The sequence below is a fragment of the Equus quagga genome, chromosome 20 (genome assembly GCF_021613505.1).
Source record: "Equus quagga isolate Etosha38 chromosome 20, UCLA_HA_Equagga_1.0, whole genome shotgun sequence".
Classification (NCBI taxonomy): Eukaryota; Metazoa; Chordata; class Mammalia; order Perissodactyla; family Equidae; genus Equus; species Equus quagga.
In genome coordinates, this window is record NC_060286.1 from 42,139,120 (window position 1) to 42,155,974 (window position 16,855).

At 44.3% G+C, this 16,855-nt stretch overlaps 1 protein-coding gene across 6 annotated transcripts in view; it reads left to right on the forward strand.

Annotated features, from left to right (window-relative positions):
- The window catches only part of PPP2R5C (protein phosphatase 2 regulatory subunit B'gamma), a 139,069-nt gene that overhangs the window by 92,468 nt on the left and 29,746 nt on the right, over positions 1-16,855 (forward strand). For all 6 annotated transcript variants that reach the window (XM_046647710.1, XM_046647711.1, XM_046647715.1 and 3 more), the window contains 3 exons: positions 11,363-11,473; positions 12,505-12,597; positions 12,684-12,814. In XM_046647710.1, coding sequence (XP_046503666.1) covers positions 11,363-11,473; positions 12,505-12,597; positions 12,684-12,814 — 335 coding nt within the window. The remainder of the gene's footprint in view (positions 1-11,362; positions 11,474-12,504; positions 12,598-12,683; positions 12,815-16,855) is intronic.

Sequence of the window (16,855 nt, forward strand, 5' to 3'; positions counted from 1 at the left end):
GAAGTAAAAGTTAATCCTTTTCCTTACTCCACCCTCCCCAGTTCTGCCTATACACATCCTCACCTGCAGCCAGCCACTTTAGATGTATGGGTTTTTCCCAAAAGTCAACTAAAAAACTTTTGGAGATGATGAATATGTCCGTTATCTTGATTATATGATGATTTCACAGATCTCTGCCTATGTTAAATGTATTGCATTATACACTTTAAAATGTACAATTAATTGTATGTCAATTATACCTCAGTGAACCTAGGGTTTTTTAAAGCTCCTAAATTGATGGGTATTTCTTTTGGTCTAGGAGTACAGTGAAGAAATTGCTAAGATTAAGGACATTGTGAACCAAGAACATTTGGGAACTTCGTCCTAGTAAATATCTTTCTGTAATATTTTTAATTAATTTTTAATTTACATACAGCAAAATTCACTCTTGTCCTCTGAGATTTGATAAATACATATAGTCACGCAGCCACCACAGTCAAGAGATAGAACAGTTCCATCACCCTCCAGAAAAGTTACTTTATGCTCCTCTTTCATAGTCAGGCCTTCCCCCTGCCTGTTATCCCTGGCCACCACTGGTCTGTCCTCTAGCTCTGTCATTGTGTCTTCTCCAGAATGTCGTATAAATGGACTTGTGCCTTTTGAGTCTGGCTTCTTTCATTCAGCACGTGTCTGAGGTTCATCCATGTTGTTGATTTATCAGTAGTTTGTTCCTTTTAATCGCTCAGTAGCCTCTCATTATACAAAAGTGCCACCATTTATCCGCTCCCCACTTCAGGGATATTTGGGTTGTTGCCAGTTTTGGGCAATAAAACTGCTATAAATATTCATGTACAAGTTTTGGACATAAGTTTTTATTTGACTTAGGTAAACACATAGGCATGAGGCTGCTGGGTCTTACTGTGTTTGTTAACTTTCTAAGAAGCTGCCAGACTGTTTTCCAAAGTGGCTGGACCATTTTGCGGCTCACCAGCAGTGTATGAGATTTCTGGTGGTTCTGTGTCCTCATCAACATTTGGTATCATCAGTCCTTTTATCTCGTTTTGGCTTTAATTTGCATTTCTCTAATGACTAATGATGCGGAGCATTTTTTCCTGTGCTTATTTGTCATTTGTTTATCTTCCTTGTGAAGTGTCTGTTCAAATTGTTTGCCCATTTTTTAATTGGGTTGTTTGTTTTCTTATTGAGTTTGAGATTTCTTCACATATTCTGGATACAAATCCTTTGCCAATTAGGTGATTTGCAAATATTTTCTAGTGTGTGGCTTGTCTTTTTATTTTAACAGTGTCTTTTATAGAGCTTAAATTTAGATGAAGTCTAACTTAAGATTTGCTTCTTTCATGGGTAGTGCTTTTGGTATCATAGCTAAGAAATCTTTGCCTAACCCAAGCTCACAAAGATTTTCTCCTGAAAGTTTTATAGTTTGACATTTTCCGTTTAGGTCTGTGATCCATTTTGACGGAGGTGCGTTTTTTGGCGTGTGGATGTCCAGGTATTCTGTTTATTGAAAACTGTCTCTTGAAAAGACTAACCATTCTCCGTTGAATTGCCTTTGCGCTTTTGTCAAAAATCAGTTGACCGCATTTGTGAGTCTGTTTCTGGACTCGCTGTTCTGTTCCATTGATCTGGGGATCGCTCTGCTCACCCATGCCATACTGTCTTCGTTATTGTCGCTGTAGAGTACATTTTGAGATCAGCTAGTAGGAGTGCTCCAGGCTTGGTTTTCTTTTTCACAGTTGTTTGGCTGTTCTACCTATTTTGCCTTTCCATATAAGTTTTAGAATCAGCTTGTCGTTATCTACAAAATATCCTTCAAGAGTTTTGATTGGAATTGCACTGAGTATGTAGATTTGGAGAGAATTGATATCTTAACAATAGTGAATCTTTCAATCCATGTACACAGTTTATCTTCCCGTTTTGATCTTTTCTGTTTTGTAGTTTTTGGCATACAGATCCTATATGTATTTTTTTAGATTCATAAATATTTCATTTTTTGGTGCTTTAGTAATTGGGGCTGTTTGTTTATTTTCTGTTTCTAATTTTTTGTTGTCTGGTTTTTCTTGCAGTTCTATCAGGTTTTACTTCTTGGTGTTCGGTGCATAAATATTAGTAGTATTTATTAGTTGAATTGACTCCTCTATCACTAGAAAATGATCCTCTTTATCCCTGCTGATGTCTTTTGCCCCAATTCTGCCTTGTCTGGTGTTGGTATCACCCCTCCAGCTCTCTGTTGACCAGTGTGAGCACGGTGCGTCTTTTTCCTGCCTTTTACTTTTGACCAGTTTGTCTTTGTGTTTCAGTGGCCTTATTGTGGACAGCTTATGGTTGGGTCTTTTTTATTCATTCAGATAATCTCTGCCTTTTGATTGGGATGTTCAAACCATTTGCCTGTAACGTGAGTGTTGATCTTGTTGGGTTTAAATGTCTTGCTTTTTTTCCCTATTTGTCCCATCTGTTCCTCGTTCCCTTTTCCTCTTTTTCTGCTTTCTTTTGGATCACTTGAGCACTTTTTATGATTCCATGTTATCTCTTGTTGGCTTTTTAACTATAACCCTTTATTGTTTGATCTCAATTGCGTATTTAGCTTTTCTAGAATACATCTTTAACTTGTCACAGTCTACCTTCAAATCATAATATACGATTTCACGTAGAATATAAAAAGTTTACAACAGTGTATTCTATTTCTCCTCTCTATCTTTCTTCTAGTGTTCTCTTGTCATGCATTTTACTTCTTCATGTTATAAACCCTACAGTATATTTTTTAAACAATTATCATGTAAAGAGATTTAAATAATGTTTTCAAAACTTTTATGCTTACCTAGATAGTTGCCATTTTCAGTGTTCTTCCTTCCATTGTGTAGGTCCAGATATACATCTGATATCAATTTCCTTCTGCTTGAAGGACGTTGTTTAATATTTATTGTAGCTTAGATGTACTGTTGATTAATTCTTTCCACTTCTGTATGTCTGAAAAAGTCTTTTTTTTTTTTTTCCGTCTGTGATTTTGAAAGATGTGCTTGCTGGGTATGGAATTCTAGGTCAGAGCTTTAGGCTTTAAAAATTTTGCTCCGCTGTCTTCTTGCTTGCCTTGTTTCTGATGAGAAATCCGCTGCCGATCTTATTTTTGTTCCTCTCGGCATAATGTGTCTTTTTTCCTATGGCTACTTTTAAAAAGATTTTCTCTTTTATTGTTCTTTTTAAGCAATTTGATTGTGATGTGCCTTGGTGTGTTTTCTTTGTTTTTCTTATGTGTAGAGTTCATTTATTGTTTTCATCGAATTTGGGAAAGTATTTGGCCATTGTCACTTGAGATTTTTCTCTCCCCTGCCCCCTCTCGTGCTGTAGAGACACCAGCATCATGTATATTAGGCTTCGTAGCGTCATCCCCCAGCTGTCTGGTGCTCTTTTTCTTTTCCATCTTTTTTCCTTTCTGCGTTTCCTTTTGTCAGTTTCTTGGCTGTCTTCAAGTTCGCCGATCTTTTCTGCAGTGTCTCCGTTGGTGTTAATTCCCATCCAGTAAATTTTTCATCTCATGTTGTACTTTCCATCTCTAGTAGTTTGATTTGTACCTTTCACGTCTCCATCTAACTTTTTGAACACAGAATACTATTATACTATCCTTGTCTGCTAATTCTAACATTGTGTCAATTCCAGGTCAGTTCAATGGATTGGTTTTTCTTCTCATTGTGAATCATATTTTCTGCTTCTTTGAGTGTCCAGTAATTTTTTATTGGATGCCTGACACTGTGAATTTTGCCTTGTTGAGCACCACATACTTACGTATTTCTATTAATGTTCTTGAGATTAATTTTGGGATGCAGTTAAGTTCCTTGCAAACAGTTTGATCCTTTTGGTTCTTGCTTTTAAGATGTGTTAGGAAGGACCAGAACCATAGTAATTCTGTGATTAATGGTCCTCCCCTACCTTCTGATCGTGAGCCCAATGCTCCATGAATTAGGAATTTTTCCAGGCTAGTTGTTGGGAACAGGCACTGTTCCCAGGCCTGGTCAGGTCCTGGATCTGTCTGATCCTTTCAGATGGTTCTTTTCTCGGCCTCTAGTAGTTTTCTCACACAAATATGCTGATCAGAAGTCTACTGAATAGTTGAGGGGGACCTCTGCAGTCACTGGAATGCTCCCTCTCTCTTAGCAGCTCTCGCCTCTCTGGGACTTTGCCTTATAAATTCTGACCACCTTTGCCTGCTGGACGGCACCTGTGTTTTTTCTCTCTGTGCTGCAACCTGGATGTTCCATCAAGGCAGTAAGCGGGGTAATTGTAGGGTATATTTCGTTTGTCTCCAGTCTTTCAGGGATCTCTTTCCTTCACTGCCTGAAATCCTGTGTCTCAAAAACCATAATTCCATGTATTTTTGCTCAGTTCTTTGATTGTTTCAAGAAGTAGAGTAAATCCTGTCCCTATTACTCCATCTTATCTGGAAGCATAAGTCTCTACTTCATTTTTAACAGATACTTAACACAACTCGGGCCACACAGGTGATCCAGCAATGATTCCAAAAAATGTACCAATCAGAGGTTATTCGCATAATTCATAATTCTGTAACTGTAAATATCTAGTTGGTGAGGGGGACATAGCAGGAAAATGTTGGCTCTATATACATGACTGGAAGTAGTACTTTAGCTCTGAAACTTCCCTTTTCAGTCTATTTATATCATGTAGGATGAAGAAAATATATTTTTGCTATTCTAAAGCATTCCTAAACTTTCTCACATTATACTGAAAAAATATAGAATATTATATATAATATATTAGAATGTTAATAGTAAAATCTAGTTAGTGGCTGTATGGTTATTCACTATAAAATTCAACTTTTTGCATTGAGATTTTTCATAACAAAATAGTGGGAATACATCATTGTATTCTATATAAATCTATGTAAATCTATGTAAAACTAACCTTTGGCCCAGAGTAAATAACTTAAGAGAAACTTCCAAATCCAGTGTTATCTTTAAATACCTTTAATTGAATTATAAGTCTTACAAGTTATTGCTTATGTTGTATAAGTACATTTCTATTCTTAAACTCAAAAATTAAAATTAAGGAATAAACTCATACATGATTATAAATGACTAGCATATTTTCATTTAAAGTAAGATGGTATTGTACATTTAGTTGTGAAATAGTCATAAAATTTAAATATCCATTATTTGAAAACTTGAGATTCAATTTCCTTTATTAAGAATTCTACGGGGGCTGGCCCCATGACCAAGTGGTTAAGTTCACGCACTCTGCTTTGGTGGCCTGGGTTTTCGCTGGTTCGGATCCTGGGCGCATACATGGCACTGCTCGTCAGGCCATGCTGAGGCAGCGTCCCACATAGCACAACCAGAGGCACTCACAACTAGAATATGCAACTATGCACTGGGGGGCTTTAGGGAGAAGAGAAAAAAAAAAAAAAAAGATTGGCAACAATTGTTAGCTCAGATGCCAATCTTTAGAAGAAAAAAAAATAGAATTCTACAAAGATTTGTAGGTTTTTATTTCCATATCTTTAACTGTTAAAGAACATATTTAAATGATTATAAAAATAGCAAGCTATTCAAAATAAGAATTTAACTTATAGTTGTTTTCTTAAAATATCACATTCTGACATCTATTTGGAGGTAAAGCTACATTCTTGGAAAGCAGCTCTTGCCTTAGAGAAAGTGATGGTCTTAACTTGTGGACAAGGAGACCCTGCTGTGTCTCACCTCACGTGTTTATTGAGTGTTCTGTGCCAGGTGGTGCGATGGGGCCCGGGTGTGGTGCTGGGAGGAAGACATCAAACCAGAATTCCCCAACCATGCAGTTATATTTGAGACAAATATCATGAAGAAAATGTACAGCATTATAGAAGAGCTTAAAATTAGGGATCCAGTTAGGTTTGGGGTCGGGGAAGGCTCCCCTGATGAAATTGGGGTGAGATCTAAAGATTTAATCAAAAATTTTTCAATTTTCGGGTAATTACTTGGTGTTGCAGTTAGTAAGTGACTGATATGTGCTTTTCCCAGGGGATCCACTTACTCTCCACGGGTGTTAGAGGACCTCCTAGGGGCCAGGCCCACGGCAGGCGCTGGGGATTGAGCAGTGCCTGAGTAGTGGCGCGTACATTCCCTGGGATGACAGCTCAGCTTTGCCATGAAAGCAAATTCTAACTAACCTGACAAATGAGGAAAGGGAGTTTTTCCCTATAAGATTGCTACTAGGATTTTTATCATCCACCTAAATTTTAAATGACATTCATTGAGTTCATCAAAAATCCAGTTAGAATTATGTTTAAGATCACATTCAGTGTATAAATTGCTTTGTGGACAAGTTACATCTTTGTAATATAACGTCATGCAACTCTGGAGAACGAAAGTCTCGTCCATTCATTCAGGAATTCCTCAGTGCCCTTTATCAGGTGTTTATGCTCTCCTCGAGGCCTGTACCTGGGGTGTGGGGCCCTAGGCCCAGGGTTATTTTTGCAGCTGTGTGTGACTTCTCCTGTCAATTGTGTTGCCTAGTTGCTTGTCATTGGTGGAGAGATGTTGCTGTTAGTTTTGTATTTTTGGTTTTTGTATTGGTGGCCTAGCTGTGATGGCCTCTCTGTGGTGTCTGTTGGTTTTTGCAGATAGATTGTATCATTTGCTAACAAATAGCAATTTTCTATTTAGTAAAGTAATGTGTAGGGCCAGCCCAGTTGCGTAGTGGTTGCGTTCACACACTCCACTTCAGCAGCCTGGGGTTTGCAAGTTCGGATCCCTGGTGTGGACCTAGCACTGCTCATCAAGCCATGCTGTGGCAGCGTCCCACATACAAAATAGAGGAAGATTGAGACAGATGTTAGCTCAGAGACAATCTTCCTCACCAAAAACTAAAACTAAAAATAATGTGAATGAGCTCTCCCTCTCCAAAAATGCATCTCTTAGACTATGGCTCTCAGATCCTAGTATTTCTATTACAAGAGGAAGCGTGTCTGGAGGAACTGTAATTTGGCCTTTGGTGGACTCACCTTTATAAATCTTGTTCACATGAATAAAACAATAAATAACAAAGTAGAATAACCTTGTGGTTTTGAACAGAGAACTGAATAATCAACCTTTTTTTCCTCGTCGTCTCTGAAATTAGATTATCAGTGTTCTTTGGCGTGTATCCCTGCGTATTTCAAACCTTCATGTATTACGCTGTCTACAGTGAGGCCGCGGCATGAATGTTTTATTGCCTCGCCCATTGGTAATGAATGTTACAGGGATGGAACCGGCTGAGTGATATTGCTGAATTGTAAGGATTTTCCGTAAAGTTGCTTCTTGAGCCATTTTGGTTCACATCTAATTCAGTAAATTTAGCAGTTCGGAGAAGAACATCTGCAGGGCTGACTTAAGTACTGAAAGCTGAAGTGTCAAGAAAGCTGTAGAAGCACGTCTTCCTGATGTCACAGAGTCAGTCCGTACCGCACCGGGGGCTGTGTGGGCCTCGTGCGTGCCCGCGCACATGTCTGAAGACTGTTTACTGTAGTGCTTTCCATTTCACACGTGCCCAGTGCGAAGAAGGGATCTACCCTCTTTCAACAGAGGGAAAACCGAGGCTTGGGCAGCTTTCTCAAAGTCCTGCTTCTAGGTAGGCGGAGGGTCAGGGAAGGCTGGCCCCTCTAGGCCCTGCTGCCTCTCTGCGTGGGCTGATTCGGGCTCTGTCCGTGCCTTGGTGTGCACTCTGAATCAGAGTGTTCCGCTGAGAGGTTATAATGGATCTGTGTGACCCCTGTCAGACCTATAGTAGAAAGAAGATTCCCTTTGGTCTCCGTGGCAGGATGCCGATGAAGATCACCGTCTGTGGTTCTCTGAGTGAATGTCGCGCCTGGGCAGCACGGCGCTCCCTCCGAGCACGTGGACCTCCGCACCACAATGCTCAGCTAATTTGACCCCCGAAGCTTTTACACTGAGAAATGTTGCTAGGCTAGAAACCCAAGAATAATTTGAGGTGGCCTGCTGTATGCCTTGTGCTCTTTTATCTAAATATTAGTTTTTAGTATATTTAAGCTTTTCTAGAGATGAGCATTAAATTATTGCAGTGTAATGTGATAGGAAAGGTGGGTAGAAATTACAGCACGAGATTTTTTTTCCTGCTTGAAAGAAATGTTTTTATCAATTAGAGTTGGCCAATAATAAAACTTCCTGGATCTAGGATGGCCATCCTCCCAGGATACTGAAAAGGGGAACTTTTGCATTAAAAGCAGATAGGTCTGTGTCCCCTTGCAGACTCCTAGCTCAGCATCTAGGACCAGGCGCATGCGCAGGTGTTGAGGATGGTCTGTGGCTGAGGGACGCTGCGACAGGGCTGAAACTAGAGGCATTAGCTTCACTGCCGGTAGAATACAGCCAGGTTACTAAGGAGTCTCACCTAAGCTGGTGTATTGGTTAGAGTTCTACCAGAGAAGCAGAACCAGTGGGACAGAGAGAGGCAATAGAGAAAGAGAGACACAGAGAGAGAGGGAGACATGATTTTGAGGAACTGTCATGCCTTGTGGAGTGCGGCGGGGCAAGTCCAACCTCCATCGGGCCGGAGCCCACGCTGCCGTCCACAGTGGGTTCTTCCTCACAGAAACCGCAGTTTGCTCTTAAGACTTTTCACTGATCGCGTGAGGCCCACCTCCATTCTCGAGGGTTATCTCCTTGACTTGCAGTCACCTGATTGTAGATGTAAGCACAACTACAGGATGTCTTCACAGTGACACCGGGTTCCTGTTTGATTGAGTGACGGGGTACCCTGAGACCAGCCATCACACTGGGCTGCGTTTTACTTTTTTCAACCACAAGGTGTTGAATCTTCTTTTCCTGCCCCTTGTTGGTCATCTCTGGTTATAGCCATCCCACCTGGTTCAGCACCTTAACCCCAGGCTCAGAACCTCATGTGCGCCCCTCCCCTTGGGCAGCCTGGCCGGTGAGGGACCTAAAGTAGGAGAGGTGCTAAAGGGGCCGGCCTGGGCCCTGAGCAGTGGGGAGGGCAGCTGCCTTGTATCTGCTGCCCTGGCCTCTGCTGGTGTGGCGTTTCCCTCCTGTCTGGGACATCTGTGCTCTAGAGAGTTTTCAGCATCACTAAAGACCCCTTCCCAGGGGAGCAGCCGTCTCCCCTTCCGTCCAAACCTCCAGCCCCTCGGTGGGCAAACTGACCACTCCCTTGGCAGTTCCTGGGCAGCTCCACCGCCCCCCTCTCCCCTTGGACCTCTGTGTTCCTCGAGTGCAGCCACAGGAACCTCACAGGAGCAGGCCCACACGGTCCCTTCTGGGTGCACTGCACCCCGATGTCACAGGCTGCTCCAGCAAGTCTCCTGCCTTCTGAAGCCTCCAGGAGAGGCCAGCACAGTGTGTATGCACAGACACCGCCGCCACCCAGGGGTGCCGTGCCCATGCTGGACCTCTGGCTCTGGTCCGCCAGAGAACAGGGTGCTCGCCTCCTGCTCTTTAAGACACCTCCAGTCTCTAGGTGACTCTCTTGAAGCCCCCCAATCATTTGGCTTTGAGGGAGAGGCTAGAAAACCCCAGCTCAGGAATGCCGCTTTCCTCGTAAAGACCTCGGACTCAATTGTGACTCTCTCCTCTCTGATCCTCGGCAGCCCAGGAAGGTGACAGCCCAGGGCAGTGGCTGGTGAGGGCACAGCTGGTTCTGCTGCCCCCCACAAGCACTGGAGGAGATGGCAGGTGGGCTTTTCGTGTCTCCTCCTTTTCTGTGGGCTTTGAAATCAGGGTGCCAAGAGGAGACCCCTCACTGCCTGTCCCCTGGGGGTCTGGGAGCCAGTGACTGAGGACATGCCCCATCTGCCTGTTGGTTAACCACCGTTGTCTGGGAGGCCTCTCCCAGGACTCTCTACATACCCCGATCACAGGTGTCAGACCATTTTTTCCCGCTACTTGTGTCTTATGAGCATTACTCATATTTTTGCTAAAAGATTTTTTAATGAATTGATTCTGGATTTCCAGCCGTTTTTTTTTTTTTTCATACTTTCCATTCCTCTGCCATCCGTGTGTCATGTTATAGTTACTCTACATCAGCTTAGACGACACAGAGAACAAACATTTGATTCTCAGGGCTTTTAGAGCTGATGACTTGAGTGAATATTTCTCTTAATGAAAAATGATGTTAAGGTTTGGAGCTCAATATCAATGACAGTAAAGACAGGAAGAAACAAAATGGGTGACACTGAGTCATAGCTCGGTCCTTATGAGACGAGTCTGAACAGCCGGGCTTGCCCTGGACTCTCCACAGATACTTCTGGTCATCATGGGGTCGGATCTCATCTCGTGTGTTGGGCGTTTTGAGTTTGTGCCGAGGGGAGTGGTGGGACAGGGGCTCTTTTGGATCATCTGTGAGAGCCATTCCCCACAGCCCAGTTCTGTAACTGGCATATGATGGGTTCAAAGATCATGCTTAAACTTGCTACGAAAGAAAAATGTTATACATTGATGATACAGAAAAACTGAACTTTTTATATCACAAATCTGTCAGTGTATATTGTGCTTTACCTAGAGATCTAACTTTTCGTATTAATCATGTGGGCGTGAAAATGTACCTGTGCTCCAAAGAATTCTAGACCTTATGTGGGAAACATCTGTTATCAAACACACTGATTTTTACGAAGCTGAAATTAACCAGAGCCTGGGGTGGGGGAGGGGTGAAGGGCAGTATAAAGGTGAGGATCAGAGAAAAGGGCAGCAGGTCATCCGGGGGAATCATCCAAACTCCAGAAATGTCTTCTTCCTAAGTTATCTCCTCGTAAGGCCAGACAGGCTAAGAGAAGTTGTGACTGCCCAGTCCCTGGGCACATGGCCAGGCCTCCGGTGACAATGCTTCTCCTTGCTAACATGCAGCCCTTTCTCTGGAAATGGTCCTCTAGCTGCCCACCCAGAGGTCAGTCTGTCCCGATTGTGCCATCCTCGTCATTGCTGACTGCAGAGCACTTGGCGTGGAAGTCGCATAAGTCATCTGTGTAGTACGGTGTTTCCATTTCTTTCCTCTCCTCTGTCTCCTCCCTGACCTCGCCGTTTTCTTACCAGCACTTGGAACATCCTCCTTGCTTTCGCACCTACTGGATATAATGAAGGCCTTAGACGCCAGCCCTGCCGGTCAGCATCTGTTAGCACTGCTTGTCTGCAAAAGATTACAGCTCAGAGTCAAGCGGGGATCTCGGTGGTCACCTGCCTGCAGCCATGGTCCTGCGGCAGTTTTGACCCAGGATCTCGTTGGGGACCCGTACTGCTTCTGAATTTTGAGAATTACTACAAGCCAGATAACACGGGAAGCAGCTATCATTAGAATTACTTAATATTTTTTAAATGTTCTCTGTAAATATTTTTAATGTCCTGGTTATAATTCTAGAATATGTGGATTTTAGTTTGCAGTTAACATGTTTCGAACATTACCACCTTCCTCCAACCCCACGGGAGCAGAATTTGACCCAGAGGAAGACGAACCAACGTTAGAAGCGGCCTGGCCTCATCTACAGGTACTGAGTCCGGGAGTGCGCTGCAGTTGAGTGTGGGCGGGGTTTTCTCTAAAGCAAGGACTCTGGCCCTAGGGCCTCTCCAGCTGATTGCAAATGGGCCCCTGACCTTTAGTGACATAGACCTTGCAAACCTCACATAGAAGAGAAGTATTTTAGCAGAAGAGAGAATATTTAATGGGTTTTTGTTTGTTTGGCCACTTGACACAAACTACAAAAATATGGATTGCCAATATGTTTTCAGTGGAATGACCACTTTGTTGACAGCCATCAAATTGAGGCCTGGAGGGCTTAAGCAGACATCTCCCAGTTGTGGATCCTTAGATGCAGTGTGCCCACCCTCCACCCCAGAGCTCCCCTGCCTTTTTCAGACACATTTGTCAGGAGAAAGGTGGGGTGGGACGCCTGAGAGAAGGCACTGAAACTAGTGTGAGCAGAGCACGTGCTGCATGCTGGACTGGAAGGCGTGGGTCACTCGTAGGAGGGGAAATGGAAAGGTGAAAACCTGAGAAGGAACTAGAGGGGAGCAAACAAAAAGGAGGGCTCTCTCTGGAGCCGAGCATGCTCTCCCACAGCGTAACCATGACAGCGTGCAGCCCACTCGTGAAGGGGGGATGTCCCGGCCGCAGCTGACTGCGTCTGTGATCTGCTCCCCTGGCAGTCTCGGTTCCTGTCACCTGCCAGGACACTTGTAGGTGACCAGCTGCACATCCCACCCAGAATTTGGTCACAGCCTGGCTTGTGTTGGCTGTGCACTGTGGTCCCTGAGCAGCGTGATTTTAGCGTTGGTGACATCACCCTGGAAATCATTTTGTTTAAATGCCATTTAAGGGGCTAGTCTGTGGTTCTTAGCTAAATAAAACAATTACCGTCATCACTTATAATTAAATTGTCATGTGATTTGGCATTGATTCTGTAGGTATGTAGCTTTTTTTAAAAGGCTAATATTTGCAGAAAAGATTCAACTAATGGTGTATTTTAATCTCCGTTTAATAAAATGCCGTGTTATTTGACTCTTTTTCTTTTCCTCCTAGCTTGTGTATGAATTTTTCTTAAGATTTTTAGAGTCTCCAGATTTCCAACCTAATATAGCGAAGAAATATATTGATCAGAAGTTTGTATTGCAGGTAAGGTACAAACTAACTGAAATTACAAAAGCTCTACTATATGGAGAGAGAACACCAAATCACTAAGTGTCTTTTTCTTCCTGAAGCTTTTAGAGCTCTTTGACAGTGAAGATCCTCGAGAGAGAGATTTTCTTAAAACTACCCTTCACAGAATCTATGGCAAGTTCTTAGGCTTAAGAGCTTACATCAGAAAACAGATAAATAATATATTTTATAGGTAAGTCGGTGTGTGGCTGACACCTCTCTTTTTGCATGGTGATGTTCATTTTCAACTTAATGCTCGCCCCGCTCATCGTTTCCTTTGGCAGGTGACTAAGGAGCAGTAGTGGCTGTTTCTGAGCAGCCTGCTCGTCATGTCCAGGTGAGCCCCATCTCGACCTTGGTTTCTGTGCTGGGCTGGGGTTGGCTATTGATCTGTTTGAAGCCAACTGTTTTCTTCCACCAGCACGTTACTTCATTCTTCCGCTGTAGAAACTCAGTAAAAGAAGGAGGGAGTGAGGAGTGAAGCAGCCAATCTTTAGAAAGTCTCAGAAGATCTAAAAACTTAGATCTGAGGTTGAGAGGCACCCCTGTGCACCAAGAAAGAAGGAGGCCCTGCTGGGAGCAGCACAGGAGGCAGGGCAGCCTCCATCCGTCACAGCCATCCCCAGGCCTGCAGGACCGTGGAGGCTGGTCAGGCTGGGAGGCTGGTTGCCATAGTTGTCCCGTCTGGGTTTGCCTAGAGGAGGGCACAGCCCCACGGCTCATGAAAGCATGTTCTGGAACATTCCAAGTGTAGGATTACTTGATCTCAACCCCTCACACGCCCCTCCTCCCCATCCCAGGTGCCACCTCTCGTCAATTCTTACAGTTTTAACACCCTCCGACCCGCTGACATCCCTTTGTTTTGGATGAGTGACACCCTCTGGACGAATAGGTACAAGTCCTGGGTGAGGCCCTGGGGTGCCCCAGGCCTAGGCTGGCCTTCCTTGGAGTCTGCCTCTCTGCTCACACTCCGGGCCCCTTCCTGGAGCCCGGCGTCTCGGCAGATGCCCAGCGTCTCGGTGGCCTGTTTGATCCTCCTGGAGTGTCCTTTTCCACCAGCCCTGCTCTCCAACCTCCCAGGTTTCCAGAAACATCCCCGCACCAGAAAGCCTCCCTGGCTTGGAGGATGGCTCAGTCTGCCTCTGAGGACAGGCATTGTGTCGGCTGCTTTCTTGCACATCTCCAACGCCAGTTCTGTGCCCAGCCCAAGTGGCGCTAAATAAATGCTGATGGATGAAGCATTTAATGTTGTTTCTTAACTGTCCTGGAGAGCTTACTAAGTGAGCAGTTTATTGTATGAATGTTGGCTTCTCAGGATGGCTTACCTCTAAGGCCCCTGACTCCAGGATGGCTCAAGACAGTGACAGATCCTAGCGGTGAAGGGTGTCCCTCTGTGAGATAAGAAAGCAGGCGGGTTTCACGTAGTCTAGCTGCAGTGCCGGAGTGAGGATGACGGCGCAGGCCGTCCCCTGGAGAGGGTGGCCCAGCGGTGTCGGCCAAAGCATCACAGAAGCCAGGCGGGTCCCGTCTTAGTCACCATGGCCAAGAAGGGAGGAGAAAGGGGGAGTAGAGACAGATGGATAGACGGGAAATAAGATCCCACAGCTGAGACAAGCAGCGCTCAGGGAATTAGGCACCAGTTCCCTAGTTCCCTGTTCCTGTTGCCAGCCTGGCCCTGGTGTGCCACCCAGACCTTGAAGTCTCCTTTGTGTGCCCTTCTGCGGTCATCAGGGTCCAACTCCTCCCTGTTGTCTTCCCACTTGATACGATATCTCGGTGTTAGAGCCTTCCAGTTTGTGTGGCTTTCCTTTGAACTCCTTCCAGGTTCCCCATATCCCAATTGTATAAAGGAGCCCAGGGCTGGATGCTCTGACTGTAATCAGAAGATGACATCAAGTTTCCTAAATGTGATGTTCTTATTTTATATTCCTTGGTGTCACACTTCCTTTCTAACAAGGCCATTATTTGACTGATGTACTGATCTATCAAAACATAGTATACACTATTTAAACAACAAGGAATAGGTACAATTTAACTTCCAGTCTTTTAAGCCTAAAATTAAAGCTCTGCATAAAGTGGATTTTTTCCCTTAGCCACATAGGTTTTGTTCAGATAGCAGAATCACAAATCAACACCTGCATTAAAGAAGTAAAAAATGTCCCATACCTTACAGAAGCTTAATTTAATAGCTGAAACACTCAGATGATTATTTAAAAGTTACTATACATAGGTTAGTTCACTTCTCACTAGAAGCTCCATGCTAGGGTATGATGTTTTTGTTTTGTTTTTTAGTAGTCTTTTCTATAATTACCATTCTTGATATATACACTCAAAAGTGAGCTTATATGTAGATTCCATACTTGGTTTGGGTTCCCGCCTTCAACTTCCTTCCCTCCTCGTTTCGTGTGAGAAAAAATTAAGGAGGAAGCTCTTGAGAGATGTATTCAGCCCATCGAAGTTGTGTGTGGTACAACTGTATCCTATGAGGAAAAGAATGGTTCAAACATGTTTGGTTCAGCTTATTGAAAATGTTAATGTAAAGTTCCTATTTATTTCTGTAGTTTCTCATCCTAATCAGCATTTTTAAGATGTGAGTTAAACAGAGCTCTAGATAACTGATAATACCTGATCTGGCAAACTGGAACCTGAAGGTGAGGTGACAGGGAGGAGCAGGGCTTCCGTCCTCTTTGCTGCATAACAACCACCCACAACTCAGTGGCTTACCAACAATTTGCTGTTCTGACAATTCATTAAACTGGGCTGCGTGCTCCACAGGGTGTCTGCGAGGGCTGGAAGTCCAAGTGGCTCAGGTAGGTGTGACTTCTTACAGCCACAGCTGGCCTCCAGGCAGCCTCTGCCGGTTGTCTAAAGGCTTGGCCCAGAAGTGCTACAGACCGACCGCTCCCCTTTGTATTGGTCAAAGCGAGTCACAGGACAGCCCAGATTCAAAGGGAGGGGAAAGAGATTCCATCTCTTCGGGTGAAGTGCAGAACACCCTCTCCAGAGAGGAAAGGAGTGGATGGCATCCATCTTGGAGACTGTCTGCGACAAGCAGGTTCCACTGAGGTTTTTGGAGAGCCCGAATTCCTTTTTGCTGAAAGAGTAGGAAACCCTCTAGCCCGCCCTCCGTGGGTCCCTGTGACCTCATCTGGGAAAGTAAGAGAGAGAGTTAGACTGACTTTCTCTTTTTATACCTACTTCAAATCAGGTTAAAAGAATTAGAAATTAGGAACTTATCAGTTAGAAGATAGTAATGTTGATTTAGGAAAACAAAAATGGCTTAGAGCTGAAAGCCATCCTTATTTAAATGTTAAAGCTGGTGGAATCAGGGGCATCTATTTCAGAAGTACAGAGCTGACCGCCCCTCCTCCGCTCCCAGTCTTCGGGAGCCTGGTGTCACCCACGGCTTGCCCAGCTCTCCAGGTTATACATGAGAGGAATCCTAACTGCACTTGCTTGGTTGCACTATAAACAAAGGTATAACTTGCTACATTTAAACTGTTTTAAGTATTTCGAATAAAACAAGCGAAGCAGAGGGGAGCCGTGGGGTTGAGTTTCATAAATTAAAGTGCTTCTCAGTGTGGGCAGCCCACGGAGGCTGTGACTTGCGCTGAGAGCAGCCTTCAGTCCTGGGCAGGTGCAGCAGCCAGGGTGATGGATGTATGTGGTGGCAGCACAGATGCTTCAGTGCCAGATACCCGACCGCCCTGCTCCTACCAGCCAGGTTGCCATGTCGGTCACAGTGACTTCCTGCTCAGTGGTTCTGACCCTGATGCCTGTGGGCTCGAGTCTGAATCTGTCTAGGCTGGCGTCGAGCCGCTCCGCACGTCTGCCTTGCCCACCTCCCCACCCGACACCTGCCACCTGCTCCGTGTTACAGACCTTTGTTCCAGCCAAACAAGTTCTTGCCTCATCTCCATGCCCCCATTTTTAAAAATCTGTCAAAATCCTCCTTCAGGGCCCAGTTCGAGCCCCAGCCCCTCGGTGAATTCTGGTCCTTTGGGAATATGGAAACATGAAGACCCATCTTTCAGGAATAGATCGTGTCTTATGGGTGTTTGCCCTGTTCTTTACCCAAAGGTCACTGTTCCATTTGCTTCAAACAATGACAATAAAATTTCAGAGTCACATTTTTTAGTCATCACAAGCTCTTATTTTTGGCCTGGAGTTGTCTCTAAACTAATAGCTTTCGTCTCATAGGCAGGAGCCTCTCTCAGACCCCTCCCTCACTTCA